The sequence below is a fragment of the Chiloscyllium plagiosum genome, unplaced genomic scaffold (genome assembly GCF_037043375.1).
Source record: "Chiloscyllium plagiosum isolate Xiang-an unplaced genomic scaffold, Cpla_swu_hap1 HiC_scaffold_8, whole genome shotgun sequence".
In the NCBI taxonomy this organism is placed as follows: domain Eukaryota; kingdom Metazoa; phylum Chordata; class Chondrichthyes; order Orectolobiformes; family Hemiscylliidae; genus Chiloscyllium; species Chiloscyllium plagiosum.
Window position 1 is genome coordinate 60,496,781 of NW_028270146.1, and position 15,930 is coordinate 60,512,710.

A 15,930-nucleotide genomic window follows, 5' to 3' on the forward strand; every position below is an offset into this window, starting at 1 on the left:
TAGCAACTATTACAATTACAGCAAAAGTTTGAGGCAGAACTTGTTTTGCATGGTTCAAGTATTTATTACATTATTTCTCTTTTGACTCCCTTCATCAACAATGCACATTGTCTTCAATGTGTTAAAATGTCCCAATGCATACATAAATACAAGTTGAAGATTGACTGTGTGTGTAGATGCACCATTCTGCATGATACAGCCCAAAAGATTCCAGACTGGTCCTTATTTAATGATCTATTAATAGAACATGAGAACATAAAAACTATGAGCAGGAATAGATAGTTCGGACTCTCATTCTGCCATTTAATACAATTATGGCTGAGCTTATCTAGGCTTCAACTCCATTTACCTGTCTGCTTCCCATAATCCCAGACAAAATTTTAATCAGTAGTATCTCAAGTTTACTCATAACAAGATCCAATTTTGTTACGGCCTAATCATCTTTAGCCTTCTGTTCTATAATAATAACATGTCTTTCAATTGGGAGTAGTGCCTCATGAAATTGCCAATTTCATGTCTTGCTTGTGCAGTACCTTTGACCCAGCAGACATCTTTTTTCCCATAATTAGAATTACAAATTTAAAAATGTTAGAGCCTGGGATAACCTGATGTTTGTAAACTGATTTACTTGATTAAAAAATATTACATCCCAGAATAAAGTCATAGGACAATGTCAGATTTTTTTTAATTGACTGCTCCAGTAATCAGGCAGTTGTCTTTTCACCCAAAAACATTAATCTCATTGCTCAGAATGGAGACCATGAAAAGCCTACTTCCTACTTCAGTGTATATGATATTCAATTCTCCGCGAACCATGACAGATATCAAAATGAGATGTTTTTTTTATTTTAAAATCATTGATTCATTTGTTGTTTCCTAAAATTAACACTTTATGGGTGTTAATACATTTATACTTTATTTGACAGCTGCTTTGAGTGATATACCAATTTAAATTATGCTTATATTATTCTTTACTATTGTATCTATAGTAAACAAAGAATGACATAAACATAATTTAAATTGGTATGTCACTCAAAGCAGCTGTCAAATAAAGGCCTGTCAAAATACATAGTCAAAATGATAAAGGGAAGATTGACTGGAGGAGCAAGTACATGATATTTTATTTTTGAATGACCATACATAGAAATCCATTTTTCATTGTAGCTGGTGTATAACTCAGGAAGAAGAAGGAAGAAAGAAAGAAATGAGAATTTACTATCAGCAGTAAGTTTGGGGAAAGTAACAATTCTCTCTTCCTACTGTTGAGTTTATAGATTTAGTACTTAACCATCATCCTTATTATCTGGAGTTGTGGACTAAGGCATTAATATAACTGTTAGTCTTTCTTCAAAGATTAGACATAAGCTCTACCTATCAGACTGGTATCATGCCACTGACTCCAGAATGATACTGAAATGAGAATCTGATTAAATTCCTGGTTGAAAATATGTTAAGACTTTTGTGTTGTTTGAATAAGCACATTTTAAGCTTCAAGCAATAAGATCTATCTTTTTATTCTGAGAGGATGATTTCACAGAAGCACACTCTCAAATACCAAAAGACTGATACAGCCCAGTTCTCTTACAGAATATGCTTACCCATGTGTAGTTGTGAAAAAGTCTTCCTCACTGGAACAGTTCATTCATACATAATGTTAATTCTGTGCACTAGTATGCAACCATACCTTAGTATAACTCTGAACGGAGGAGTGAGCTGGTATTCAAGCAAGGGGTGGGCAATTAATTCTTCCAAGGGGCCACATGAGAAACCTGAGTTGTGTTGGAGAACCGAACCAACAATGAGTTGAACATAATTCTGCTCAGTATTAATTTTCTCCCATTGTAATAAGTACTGAATTATATAGTTTTGGACTGAAACTTATAATCAAAAGAATAAGGATATTCTGTTACAATAAAGATATGAAATTGTGGAGTAGGTAAAATATAGAAGAAATAAACAGTAAAAATAATCATTTCAGTATTTCATTTTATTTTTAACATGTTAATCTCACAAACCAATAATGAAAGGTTGTTTCATTATTGTTCAGTATTACAAACAACAAATGACTCTATACAAAAAGCAATAAGTGTTTTTGATGGTTTTCAGTTCATTTTACTTGTTTAGTGAGAAAAATCCAGTCTGTTTTGGGCTTGAACAAGTGCACTGAAACCTGGTTGAATGTCTGAGGTGGCTATGCGAACGACAGCTGAAAGGTGATCATCAGTGATAGAGGATCTGTATTTAGATTTGTTGAACTTCATCGCTGAGAATGTCTGTTCGCATATATAGGTAGATCCAATGAGGACTAGAATCTTCTGAGCATGCCTCCTTATGTGTGGAAAGTTCTCCTCTTTGAGGGAAGAGTAAAAATCAAGCAGTGAGACTAGCCTAAAGTACTCTGCCAGAAGTGAGTCAGACTGTAGGTCAATGAGTTCAAGCTGAACATCACTAGGTGCATTCTCCACATTGCATGTAAATGGGGAAAAAAATCATGTGCATTTCATTCTCAACCACTTTAAAGTCTTGAAGTCGCCTTGAAAGTTCACCATGCAGTGCTTCTAACATAGATGAGTACCTGTGGAGGTGATCAGCTGAGGGTGTGGCTTCCTTCAGTGTTAGCAAGTGGGTGAGAATGTTGTCTTCCAATTGGCTTGAGAGAAGCTGCAACTTTCTCATAAAAGCCTTCACCAAGTTGTACATTTCATGCACAAAAAGGACCTTGCACTGCAGTTTCACATTTAGTTCATTCATAAGTGCAGTCACATCAACAGCAAAACCAAGGTCTGCAATTCAGTCTGCATCTGAAAGCTGTGGAATGCCATTCTGTTTCTTCACACAGAAATCTTGAGTCTCTTCTCTCAGGTCCCATACACTTTTCAGCATTTTGCCCAGGCTGAGCCACCTGACAGCTGTGTGGAAGCCTATGTCATTATGTTCATTCTCATTTTCCTCCAAAAGTGCAACAAACTGCCTGTGATTCAAAGCTCTTGCCCTGATGAAGTTAACTATTTTAGTTACAACATCAACCACATGGTTAATTTTTAACACTGACTTACACAACACTTCCTGATGTATAATACAATGCAAAAATGCCAATTTCTGTTCAGGGTCAATTTCTGACACTTTATCCTGCATTCTCTTTAAATGTCCAACATTTTTTCCTGTTAGATTTGGATAACCATCCATTGTCACACCTGCCAGCTTGTCACATTTTAGTCCCGTGTCCAAACATGCATTTACTTCCGTGAACAAATCATTGCCAGTTGTTGTTCCTTTCATTGACTGCATAGCTGCCAGCTCCTCCATGATTTTAAAGTCCGTAGTTATTCCACGTACAAAGTTGAGTAGCTGGGCTGTGTCATGTACGTCACAGCTCTCATCCAAAGCCAAGGGAAAAAAGTCAAAGTTGACTGCTCTGTGCTGCCGCTGAAGCTCCAGATTTCTCGCAATGTCCCCAATCCTTCTCGTTACAATGTGTCGGGAGAGGGGCACATTCTCAAATGCCTCCTTTTTCTCCGGGAACATTGGTTCTGAAGAGTCCAACAAGCACTCCTTAATAAACTCTCCATCAGAAAATGGTTTACTGTTTCTGGCGATTTTGTTGGATATGACATAACTTGTCTTGGCGTGAGCTGACATTTTGAGGGCTAGCCAGCAAGCATCACTTTTAGCTGTTCACGCACGCACATACACGTGCATGAGCGTCCATACATAAATAAAAAAAGCATCCTTTCCAAAACAAAAGCAACACAGTTGTATTGCGTGCATGGCGTAAACACTTTTTCATTTATGTTCTAATTTAAGACTGACCTCATGCGGGCCGGACAGGAACGACCAAAGGGCTGGATATGGCTCACGGGTCGTAAAATGCCCAGGTCTGATCTAGATCATGGTCCTGGATTGTGCAAACAGTTCAGCTTTCAAAGTTTGAGGAAATCAGAGACATAGATTTTTGAAACTTCCTCTGTTTCCCAGAATATATTTCTGAGATATTCTTCAGTTTTTTGTTTGATAAAGGTTACCTTTCACTCACTGGGAAAGAGAGGGAGACATTTTACCTCCATCCAGCTTTCTTCCAACACCCTACAGCTCCCCAAGTTTGTGACAGAAACAGAAATTAAAATTCCAGAGGGTGTTGCTCAGCAGTGGTAGCACAGATCCTAGGATTTCTCTTCAACTGTGTTTGTCAAGCTATTAAGAGTATAAAATCAGTCTCTTAATCTGAATGATTGGTTACTCCTCTTTGCATATCCAGGCAGTTATCAAATAACCCTCTAAATAAATAATGAACTATAGATGCTGGAAACCAGAAACAAAAACAGAAATTGCTGGAAAAACTCAGCAAGTCTGGCAGTATCCACTGAGAGAAATCAGAGTTAATGTCTCGGGTCCAGTGACCTTTCCTCAGAACTCAAATAACCCACTGTTGTGCTTGACCCTTGACTTTTTCTAAGAAATCAGATGACATAGCCTCTTCAACACAGCAAAGTTTAAACACGTTTATGCTCCACTTTCCCATAGTTCATAAATGTGTTCCTAACCGTGTATGTAACAATATATGAATCCCTCTTTCTTAGAAAATATTATAATGTTCCTAACATAACTCTTATTGTTATTAACAGTCCGAAACAAAAGTAAATTATCAAGTTTAATAAACAAAAGTTCTTCAGTCTTTTATAACACATTATTTTCTTCCCCACCAAACAATGTTACTCATAGTATCTGTTAAGTGGTACAGATGTGTTCACTACTGAAACACTCCACTTATGCACAGTATTAATTCCAATATGTAACAATATATAAAATGTGCAGAAGCCTTTCTACTTCCGGTGAAGTCAACATCAATTTATACTTCACATCTACAACTGAAACTTCCTTGCATTTCAAGTGTTGATGAATGTATTGCATTTTTAAACAATCCAGTTTTTCTTTCCTTCCAAGATAATTCATGTCATTGATAATACTCTCAGATAGTTTCTAAATCCAGAAGGCGAGAAAAGAACATTTGAAGCAGAGCAGTCTGTAAAAGCAACACCATTTTTGTTCATTGTTATAAATGTGACTGACTTAAAACATATTATTCTTACCCAATCCACACATACCTCATTGAAATGACACAAATAATCCTTGCAGGTGGCATTACAACAGTACCAGCTTGTCATGATTTCATTTGAAAAGTGAAGCAAGAACTGCAACTATGCAAAACAACCAGATAGATCAATGAGAAAGAAAAACTGCAACAGTAAGATAAATAAGCATTGCAGCAGGAAGAAGCAAGCTGATGTCCAAGCAACAATTGTTTGCATACCTGTGATTTAACAACTGAAATGCTTCTATTTTTCAAGCATATTCATTCAAGATGTAAATAGATTCTGATTGCTCCTACTCCAAGCGAGTTGGGTACCAGGTGAAAGAGAAACATCTACATTGTGACTGCAAGCATTTGTAATGTTAGTTGCTCTGGAAAAGCTTTTTGCTTCCTTTACTTCACGATAAAAATATTCAGCAATTGTAAAACCAGAGTTGACACAGGGATGAGCTGAAAGATCAATTTGGGAGTCAACGCAGGAAAGATATAGGTTACAAATGCAATTCCATGTTCTTTTGTGTCATAAAATTAGAAAATATCTATAAATGAGAACATTCATTTGATCACATTCAATGTGTGGTATGACCAGAGTTCTATGTAATTTAGTGATGACCTCTTCTAAATAACACACTTTCCATATCCTTTTGCATTATTGATTGTGGCTCTACACTGGTTGGACCTTTCCAGTATTAAGTTATGTATTTTATCAGCTTCAAAGTTCACTATTTCAACACTATTCAAGGAGTATGCATGTAGACAATTTTATTATCCTATGTTAGACAAATAGTGAGCTCATTAAACAATATGTGGCCACTGGCTTCTGTATAATTTTTGGCACACTAATAAAAGAGATTTAATAGAAACACAGCTTCAGACTCAAATTTGCAAAAAAGCTTGTCTAATCAGCTCAAGTCCAAGAACTCAGCAGTCTCAACAATCAGCCCCATCACAGTCAGATATTTTCAAAACCGTGCTTAAAATGGGCTCATTGATTCACAGGGGCCGAGGAGTGTGGAAGGATTCAAAGAATAAATTATTGATGGTGAGGACCAGTTCAGCCAAACAATTGAGAGTGTCAGTGGAAGGTACTCAGATGCTGCCTGACCGGCTGTGCTTTTCCAGCACCACACTCTTCAACTCGTCATTGATTCACAATGCCATGCCCAGCACAAGTGGAAGAGTGCTTAAAAGTAGAATTATTTTGCAAAGATGTGCAGGAATTAATTGGTTCAGCATGTGGAGGAATCTCTTCCTAAAGAGTGAGCTACAGCTCGTGCATGCCATCATGAACAATGAAGCTAGTCATTTTAAGAATTGCACTGTCAAAGTAACAGATGTCTCAAGTGTTCCTTCTTGTCAATTTGTTGCGTTAAGTACCTATTTTGAACAACAAATTCTATCAGTTTTGTTTTTCACAACTTCTCAGTCCTATGACAGATATTCTTCAAATTCACCACAACTCAATTATTCCAATTTGGGAATATTGACACTTTTGTGCTATGGAGTACCTGTTATTCTAGAGATCTTCACATTCTACATAATCAAAAGTCTTCATGGGGTGTTAAAATGAGGCAAGATGGGATTATTCTCTTTTCCCACTCCATGTTTGACTATAAGTTGTTTTGTTTGCTATTTGCAGTTTCATTATGATGGTGGTTCATCATTGAACTAGAGGCTGTCAATGGATCTTTAACAAAAAAACATATGCTTATTAGACCATATAATGTAGGCCATTCAGCCCATTGAGTCTATGCCATTCAATGAGATTATGTCAGATCTGATCATCCTCTGCTCCACTTTCCTGCCTTATCCCTTTGATTTTTTTTACTGGTTAAAAATCTATCCATCTCAGCCTTGAATATAAGTAATGATCCAGCCTCCACATCTCTTTCGTGGTAAAGAATTCCACAGGTTGACAATCGTCTGGACAGAAGAAATATTCCCCATTTTGGTCCTATCTGGGCTACCCCTTACTCAGTGATTATGCCCTTTGGGTCACAGAGTTATAGAAATGTAGAGCATGGAAACAGACTCTTCAGTCCAACTCGTCCATGCTGACCAGATATCCTAATTTAATCTAGTCCCATTTGTCAGCACTTGGCACATATCCCTCTAAACCCTTCCTATTCATATATCCATCCAGATGCTTTTAAATGCTGTAATTGTACCAGCCTCCACCACTTCCTCCGGCTCTCATTCCATACACGCACCACCCTCTATGTGAAAAAGTTCTCCCTTAGGACCCTCTGTGTATCTTTCCCTTGTCACTGGTATGATGGCTCGGAAGTTAGCACTGCTGCCTCACAGCGCAAGGGACCTGGGTTTGATTCCAGCCTCAGGCAACTGTCAGTGTGAAGTTTGCACATTCTCCCAGTGTTTGTGTGGGTTTCCTCCGGGTTCCTCCTACAATCCAAAGATGTGCAGGTTAGGTGAATTGGCCGTGCTAAATTGCCATTACTGTTCAGTGATGTGTAGGTTAGGTGCACTTGTTGGGGTAGATAATAGGGTAGGGGAATGGGTTCGGGTGGGTTACTCTACTGAGGGTCAGTGTGAACTTGTTGGGCTGAAGGGCCTGTTTCCACATTATAGGGATTCTATGGATTCAACCTTCCCTCGAATTCTGGACTCCTTCATCCCAGGGAAAAGACCTTGTCTACTTTCCTATCCATGCCTCATGATAGTATAAACCTCTATAAAGTCATCCCTCAGCTCCAGGGAAAAAAGCTCCAGCCTATTCAGCCTCTCCCTATAGCTCAAATCCTCTAACCTTGACAACATCCTTGTAAATCTTTTCTGAACCCTTTCAAGTTTCACAACATCTTTCCAATAGGAAGGAGACCCTAGAATTGCACGCAATATTCCAACAGCTGCCTAACCAAAGTCCTGTACAGCCGCAACATGACCTCCTAACTCCTATACTCAATGCTCTGACCAATAAAGGAAAGCATACCAAATGCCCTGTTCACTACCCTATCTACCTGCGAATCCACTTTCAAGGAACTATAAACCTGCACTCCAAGGTCTCTTTGTTCAGCAACACTCCCGAGGACCTTACCATTAAGTGGATAAGTCCTGCTAAGATTTGCTTTTCCAAAATGCAGCACCTCACATTTATCTAAATTAAACTCTATCTGCCACTCTTCAGCCCAGTGGCCCATCTGATCAAGATCCCATTGTAATCTGAGATAACCTTCTTCGCTGTCCACTACACCTCCAATTTTGGTGTCATCTGCAAACTTACTAAGTATACCTCCTATGTTCATATCCAAATCATTTATATAAATGTTGAAAACCAGTGAACCCAGCACCGATCCTTGTGACACACCACTGGTCACAGGCCCCCAGTCTGAAATACAACCCTCCATCACCACCAATTCTGGAGCCAATTCTGTATCCAAATGGCTAGATTTTCCTGTATTTCATGAGATCTAACCTTGCTAACCAGTCTCCCATGAGGTACCTTGTCGAATGCCTTACTGAAGTCCATTTAGATCACATCTATTGCTCTGCCCACATCAATCCTCTTTGTTATTTCTTCAAAAAAACTCAAATTCGTGAGATATGATTTCCTATGCACAAAGCTATGCTGACTACCCCTAATCAGTCCTTGCCTTTCCAAATATATGTAAATCCTGTCCCACGGGATTCCCTGCAACAACTTGCCCACCACCGATGTCAGGCTCACCAGTCTATAGTTTCCTGGCGTTTCTTTACCACCTTTCTTAAATAGGGCCATCACGTTAGCCAATCTCCAGTCATCTGGCACCTCACCTATGACTATTGATGATACAAATATCTCAGCAAAAGGCCCAGCAATTAATTCCCTAGTTTCCCAGAGCTCTAGGATCCACCTGATCAGGTCCTGAGGATTTATCCACTTTTATGCATCTCAAGACATCAGCACCTCCTCCTCTGTAACATGGACATTTTTCAAGATGTCCCCACATTCTATATTTTCCAAAAACTTTCCCACAAGGGGAAGCAATCTCTCTACATCTACTCTTTCAATAAGGTCACCTCTCATTATTCTAAACTCCAACCTACTCAACCTCTCCTCATAGGAGAATTCCATACTCAGCATCAACCGAGTAAACCTTCTCTGTATTGCCTCCAATGCCAACATACCTACCTTTAGATCCAAAGCTCTGACAGTCCATTATGTCAAGTTGTGAATGGTGGTGGACTATCAAAGAGCTTCATGGAGGAGGAGACTCTACAAACATCACTGCCCTCAACGATGGGGACACCAGCGCAAAACATAATGCTGAAACATTTGCAAACATCTCCAGCCAGAAGTGCCGAGTGGCTGATCCATTTTGACTATCTCCTTCAACAACAGGACTGAAGTCATGTGCTCCAGAACTTACAAGTTGTTCCAGTTCAAGTACACTGCCAACTATCTATCAATATGGAAAATTGTCCAGGTATAACCTGCATACAAAAATCAGAAGAAATCCAACCCAGTCACATCAGTTTATTCTCAGTCAGTAATGTGATGGAAGGAGTCATCAACAGTTCTATCAAGCAGCACCTGCTCAGCAACAACCTGCTCACTCATGCTCAATGTGAGTTCTGCCAGGGCCAATGAACTCCTGATCTCATTAGAGCCTCGGTTCAAACACAGACAAAAGAGCTCGAGTCCAAAGATGAGGTGACTTGAGATGACTGCTTTTCATATCAAAGCATATCAAAGTATATCAAGAGGTCACACAGCAAACCTATGTCAATTGGAATGGGGGGGGGGGGGGGCGGGGGGCAGTTGTCCTCTCCGTTTTTGGAGTCATCATTAGTTCAGGGAAGATTCTTGAGGTTGTCAGAGGACACATCAGCTCCATGATTTCTTCAGGATAGTGTCCTACGCCCAACAAGTTTTAGTGGCTTCACCAATCACTTTTCCTCCACCATAAGGTAAGAAGTGGGATGATCACCAACGATTGCATAATATTCAGCACCATTAGACATCTTTCATACCTGAGGAGTACATGTCCAAAGGCAACAAGATCTGAAGAATATCCAGGCTTAGGTTGAAAAGCACCAAATAATAACATTCGGCCACACACGTGGCAGGCAGGCTGCCTCTACAAAAGAGACTCTAACCATCTCTCCTTTACATCTAATGCCATTATTCATGAATCCGCCCTACTTGAAATCTGAGTGTTATCTCTGATCAGAAACTGAATTGGAATAGTCTTTAAATACTGAGGCTACAAAAGCAGGAGAGAGGTTAGGAATTCTGCAGCAAGTAACTTACCTCTGGATTCCTCAAAACATATCCACCATCTGAAAGGCATAGGCCAGGAGTACTGTATATTGGAATAATCCCCACTTGCCTGGATGACTGCAGTTCTAGTAACAGCAAGAGGCTTAACACCATTATGGACAAAGTTGCCCTTGTGGTTGATATTACATTCCCAAACATTCCCTTCCTTCACTGCCAATGCTCAGTACCAGCAGTGTGTACCATTTACAAGGTGCATTGCAGAAAATTACCAAAGCTTCTTGGATAACACCTTCTAAACTCATGACCACTTCCAACTTGAAACATAAGGGTGGTCAATGCATGGGAACACTATGCTCCTTTCCTAGCCACTAACCATCCTAACTTGGAAATATAATTGATTTTCCTTCAGTGACACGGGTAATCCTGGAATTCCCTTCCTAACATCACTATTAGACTCTGCCTTCACTAAATGAACTGCAGTGATTCAAGGAAGCGGCTCTTCGCCACCTTATTAAGGACTAGGGATGTGGAGTAAATGCTGATCGAGCCAACATCCCCCACTTTCCGTGAATGATTAGAAAGAACAGACACACACAGTGATCAACTACAGGATCGAAGGCTAGATTAAGGATTTAAAGTCCAGTAAAGTGAAAGAGTGTACAGATCTTGAAGGATGGTGATTTGGCTTGCTTCAGGCTGAACTCAGTGATCCCTCTGCATTCAGTGGTGCCAAGGTGCTTATGATGTGGATGGTCTGTTGACCTTTCATCTGGAAACAGCTGGTGATTCCAGACAGCTAACAGCAGATAGGGCTCAAAACTTGCAAACTAGAATGAGAGAGAGAAGGTTTAGGCTTTTCCAGTGTCACATTTTCTTTTGTTCTGTGGCCTGCAGAAAAGAAAATGTCTAGCTGGCTATACTCAGCCCTCTCTCAGCAATGAACTAGAATGAATTCCAGCTATCTGATTTCCTTGATTATATTATATCAAAGCAAATTCATAGCCAACGTCCCATTGTCCTATTGATTACATCGAATGGTTTGTTTCTTTTGAGCTGAGTGTCCTGATGCTTAGCTAATGGGGTAGGAAATGGTCCCCATTCACACTCCTTCAATCGATCCTGAGCCTTTCCAGTCAGGTTCTGGCCATTTTCAATGGCTTCGGAATATCAATTGTCTGGTAACACAAATGATGTACATGTTCAGCCATCCTTCAAACTGTGATTTCAAGTCAATGGAACATGGCTTCAGATTTTCAAAATGCAAGTTTTTTGCATCAGTATTTACTGTGGAAAAGGATATGGAAGATATAGACTGGAGGGAAATAGATGGTGACACCTTGCAAAATGTCCAAATTATAAAGGAGGAAGTGCTGGATGTCTTGAAACGCATTAAGGTGGATAAATCCCCATGACCTGATCAGGTGTACCCTAGAACTCTGTGGGAAGCTAGAGAAGTGATTGCTGGGCCTCTTGCTGAGATATTTGTATCATCCATAGTCACCAGTGAGGTGCCAGAAGACTGGAGGTTGGCAAATGTGGTGCCACTGTTTAAGAAGGGTGGTAAGGACAAGCCAGGGAACTATAGACCGGTGAGCCTGAACTCGGTGGTGGGCAAGTTGTTGGAGGGAATCCTGAGGGACAGGATGTACAGGTGTTTGGAAAGGCAAGGACTGATTGGGGATAGTAAACATGGCTTTGTGCGTGGGAAATCATGTCTCACAAACTTGAATGAGTTTTTTGAGGAAGTAACAAAGAGGATTGATGAGGGCAGAGCGGTACCTGTGATCAATATAGACTTCAGTAAGGCGTTCAACAAGGTTCCCCATGGGAGACTGATTAGCAAGATTAGATCTCATGGAATACAGGGAGAGCTAGCCATTTGGATACAGAACTGGCTCAAAGGTAGAAGACAAAGGTGGTGGTGGAAGGTTGTTTTTCAGACTGGAGGCCTGTGACCAGTGGAGTGCCTCAAGGATCGGTGCTGGGTCCTCTACTTTTTGTCATTTACATAAATGATTTGGATGCGAGCATAAGAGGTACAGTTAGTAAGTTTGCAGATGACACCAAAATTGGAGGTGTAGTGGACAGTGAAGAGGGTTACCTCAGATTACAACAGGATCTGGACCAGATGGGCCAATGGGCTGAGAAGTGGCAGATGGAGTTTAATTCAGATAAATGCGAGGTGCTGCATTTTGGGAAAGCAAATCTTAGCAGGATTTATACACTTAATGGTAAGGTCCTAGTGGGTTTTGCTGAACAAAAAAAGAGACCTTGGAGTGCAGGTTCATAGCTCCTTGAAAGTGGAGCCGCAGTTAGACAGGATAGTGAAGAAGGCATTTGGTATGCTTTCTTATATTGGTCAGAGTATTGAGTACAGGAGTTGAAAGGTCATGTTGCAGCTGTACAGGACATTGGTAAGACAGCTGTTGGAATATTGCGTGCAATTCTGGTCTCCTTCCTATCAGAAAGATGTTGTGAAACTTGAAAGGATTCAGAAAAGATTTACAAGGATGTTGTCAAGGTTGGAGGATTTGAGCTATAGGGAGAGGCTGAATGGGCTGGGGCTGTTTTCCCTGGAGCGTCGGAGGCTGAGGGGTGACCTTATAGTGGATTACAAAATTATGAGGGGCATGGATAGGGTAAACAGACAAAGTCTTTCCCCTGGGTTGGAAAAGTCCAGAACGAGAGGGCATAGATTCAGGGTGAGAGGAAAAGATATAAAAGAGACCTAAGGGGCAACTTTTTTTACACAGAGGGTGGTATGAGTATGGAATGAGCTGCCAGAGGAAGTGGTGGACGCTGGTACACTTGCAACATTTAAGAGGCATTTGGATGAGTATATGAATAGGAAGGGTTTGGAGGGATATGGGCCAGGTGCTGTCAGGTGTGACTAGATTGGGCTGGGATACCTCGTTGGCATGGACGGGTTGGACCGAAGGGTCTGTTTCCGTGCTGTACATCTCGATGACTCTATGACTCTATAACCAATGGTTTCCGGTCATAAATTCACAGATGTTTTACACAATGCATAGATTTGTCATGTTGCAGTTAACCATTTCCAAAGGTTTGGTCTGAAATGTGAAGACTTCACTCAGAGTACACATTAACATAATTAATACCATAGACTATACACACTGATATCCTTATTTATCAGATTTTGGAAATTAAGATGTACTATCACGCTCCTTCCAATGATATCAATTCTAATCAGTTTTGGAAAATTTGTGATAGTTGGCAGTTATAATCATGAAATTTAATGGGAACAGAAATGATTAGAAGCAGGACAGTATCATTGAACAAACTGACACCACATCTAATTATTTCACTGGGACAAAAATGGAGAATTTAGACTACAGGTACATCTTCAGATGGTCAACACAGCTATAATTCTAAACTTATAGTCAATACCTACAATCGAACAGCTGTTGACATAGTTTTATGAACTAACATCTTCATGAAGCTTGATACATGACACAACTCTCTTACCTGAAAAAGATTAGTGAATCACAACTAATAAGTGTGATTACATTGTTACCATTGAGATAGACTTTTATTCCAGATTTTTACTGAATTTATTTAATATAAATTTTAAAGTGTGTTCTTAAGGTCACTGGTCGCAAAATGTTAATTGTATTTCCTCCCACAGATGCTGCCAGAGCTCCTGGGTTTCTCTAGTAATTTCTGTTCGTGTGTGTACTTCACATGAACAGTAGTGCCACAGTTCTTTGTTTTATTTTATAATCTCCATCAATTAGGCTTGGCTTTTCCTCGTAGAATAGGACTTAACCATTATCTTAATTGGGAATGTCCTTAACCTGGGTTTCAACATCTGGTAGACTCTGCAGAACACCTCACTGTCCCTATCCTTGCCAATTCTAAGGGTTATTCCTGATTCTGCTCGGCATAAAGTAGGTTCCTTTATAACTTTCCTATTAGAATTGTGTTGCTTCAAAATGACCTTGAACTAAAAGTAGGTGACCTTCTCCAATCCTGACTCTTGATTTTTGGTGCTCAAAGGCCACAATGTGAAGCCATTCTAAACTGTAAGGAATCTTAGTATTTAATGTTTTGAGTGAAGGAAGGAATTGTGTCAAAATTCCTGACTTTCAATATGATTTACAAATAATCCTGGTCATTCTGATTATGTTGTATTGTAGGGCCAAAAACATTCACTTGTTATCACAAGTGACTTCCATGTCATCTGCTTCCTGTTAAATTTGCTGAACTTTCCTTTGCTGTGCAGGTATTCTGTGATTTACTTTAACAAGGTGCTCTCACATTCTAAAATTCTTAGTAACCAATTCAGAAACTATTATTGCACAGTGGTTAGCACCGCTGCCTCACAGCACCAGGGACCCAGGCTCGATTCCAGCCTTGAGTGGCTGTCTGTATGGAGTTTGTGTGGGTTTCCTCCCACAATCCAAAGATGTGCAGGTTAGGTGAATTGGCTATGCTAAGTTGTCCATAGTGTTCAGGGATGTGTAGGTTAGGTGTATTAGTCAGGGGTAAATGTAGAGTAATAACGGAATGGGTCTAGGTGGAATCCTTTTCAGAGGGTTGATGTGGACATGCTGGGCAGAAGGGCCTGTTTCCATACTGTAGGGATTCTATGAATTTTAAATACCCTCTGCTAGACAATCATGCAATGTTTCCTTGCACCACAACACCAGCACTTCAAATTGGCAGTTCCCACCTTTCTCATATTTTTGTCAGGTTTCTGCTGGGTTAGGCAGTCATCTTGGGCCTCACTGATTGATGAGCTTGTTCTTGGGTCATTGCCTTGTGTTGAATCATCCTTTTCCATTCTGCCTTGTTTGAGATTATCTTATATGTTGGCAAATAAGTTCTCCCTCCAATTGCAATAAATCAACATCTACTCTATCAAGAGTTCTAAACAGGTCACCTCTCAATGCTGTTTCAATGGTCTGAACACATTCAATGAAATATGCCTAGGGTTGAAAATGCATTGAGGGCTACCAGGACTGACTGAAAATGTGTTGAAGCTCAGCACTTGGTAGGGATTGCTTTGACTATGGGATTGGTTACACAAGGAGAGCAGAATGATCTGTCTAGCTACGTTTTCCACAGCTCTCATCCAAGTTCTCAGATCAGACCTACAACCATATCGAAAGCTGAGGAAGTGCATTGGCTGCTGAACTGGCACAGATATGTGGCCAACAAGCCACTAACTTTGGGGAAATATTTCAAGAGTCGCTAACCTCATAGTTCGATCTCGCCACACGGTCATTCAATCTCGCCTTGTGGTGGTTCAGATATTTTACAGAAAAAACTTTTTTCTTCCATGGTCTGATGTTCCCATCACTGCTAGATTATGTTGTTATGTAGTATCTCATAGGTTCATTGATTGAATTATCATGCAGAACACGACCTCAGATTCATAGTTTTTTTAATACAATAAAGTCAGAGGAGTCTACTTATTTAATCAACCTTTTCAGACACACCTGCAGGGCAGGTGGGGTTTGAATATAAATCTTCTCAGGGATGCACCACAAAACCCTTTTGCCTATGCTTTTGTGAACAGACATGAAATGATCCAGGAGTATTCTAGTTCTTTTAAGCAACCTGCCTAGACATGTTTTGACACACCAGAAGAGGGGGG

At 40.1% G+C, this 15,930-nt stretch overlaps 1 protein-coding gene across 1 annotated transcript; it reads right to left on the reverse strand.

Moving 5' to 3' along the window:
• Window positions 1–2,790: 2,790 nt before the first annotated feature.
• On the reverse strand, window positions 2,791–3,639 carry LOC148149411 (general transcription factor II-I repeat domain-containing protein 2A-like). The gene has a single exon (XM_087990215.1). The coding sequence runs from the start codon at window positions 3,637–3,639 to the stop codon at window positions 2,791–2,793; it is 849 nt and encodes a 282-aa protein (XP_087846341.1).
• Between the last annotated feature and the right edge of the window lie 12,291 nt (window positions 3,640–15,930).

Bases quoted from the DNA above. Each gene is read 5' to 3' on its own strand.
- LOC148149411 (XM_087990215.1), bottom strand. From the start codon at position 3,639: ATGTCAGCTCACGCCAAGACAAGTTATGTCATATCCAACAAAATCGCC.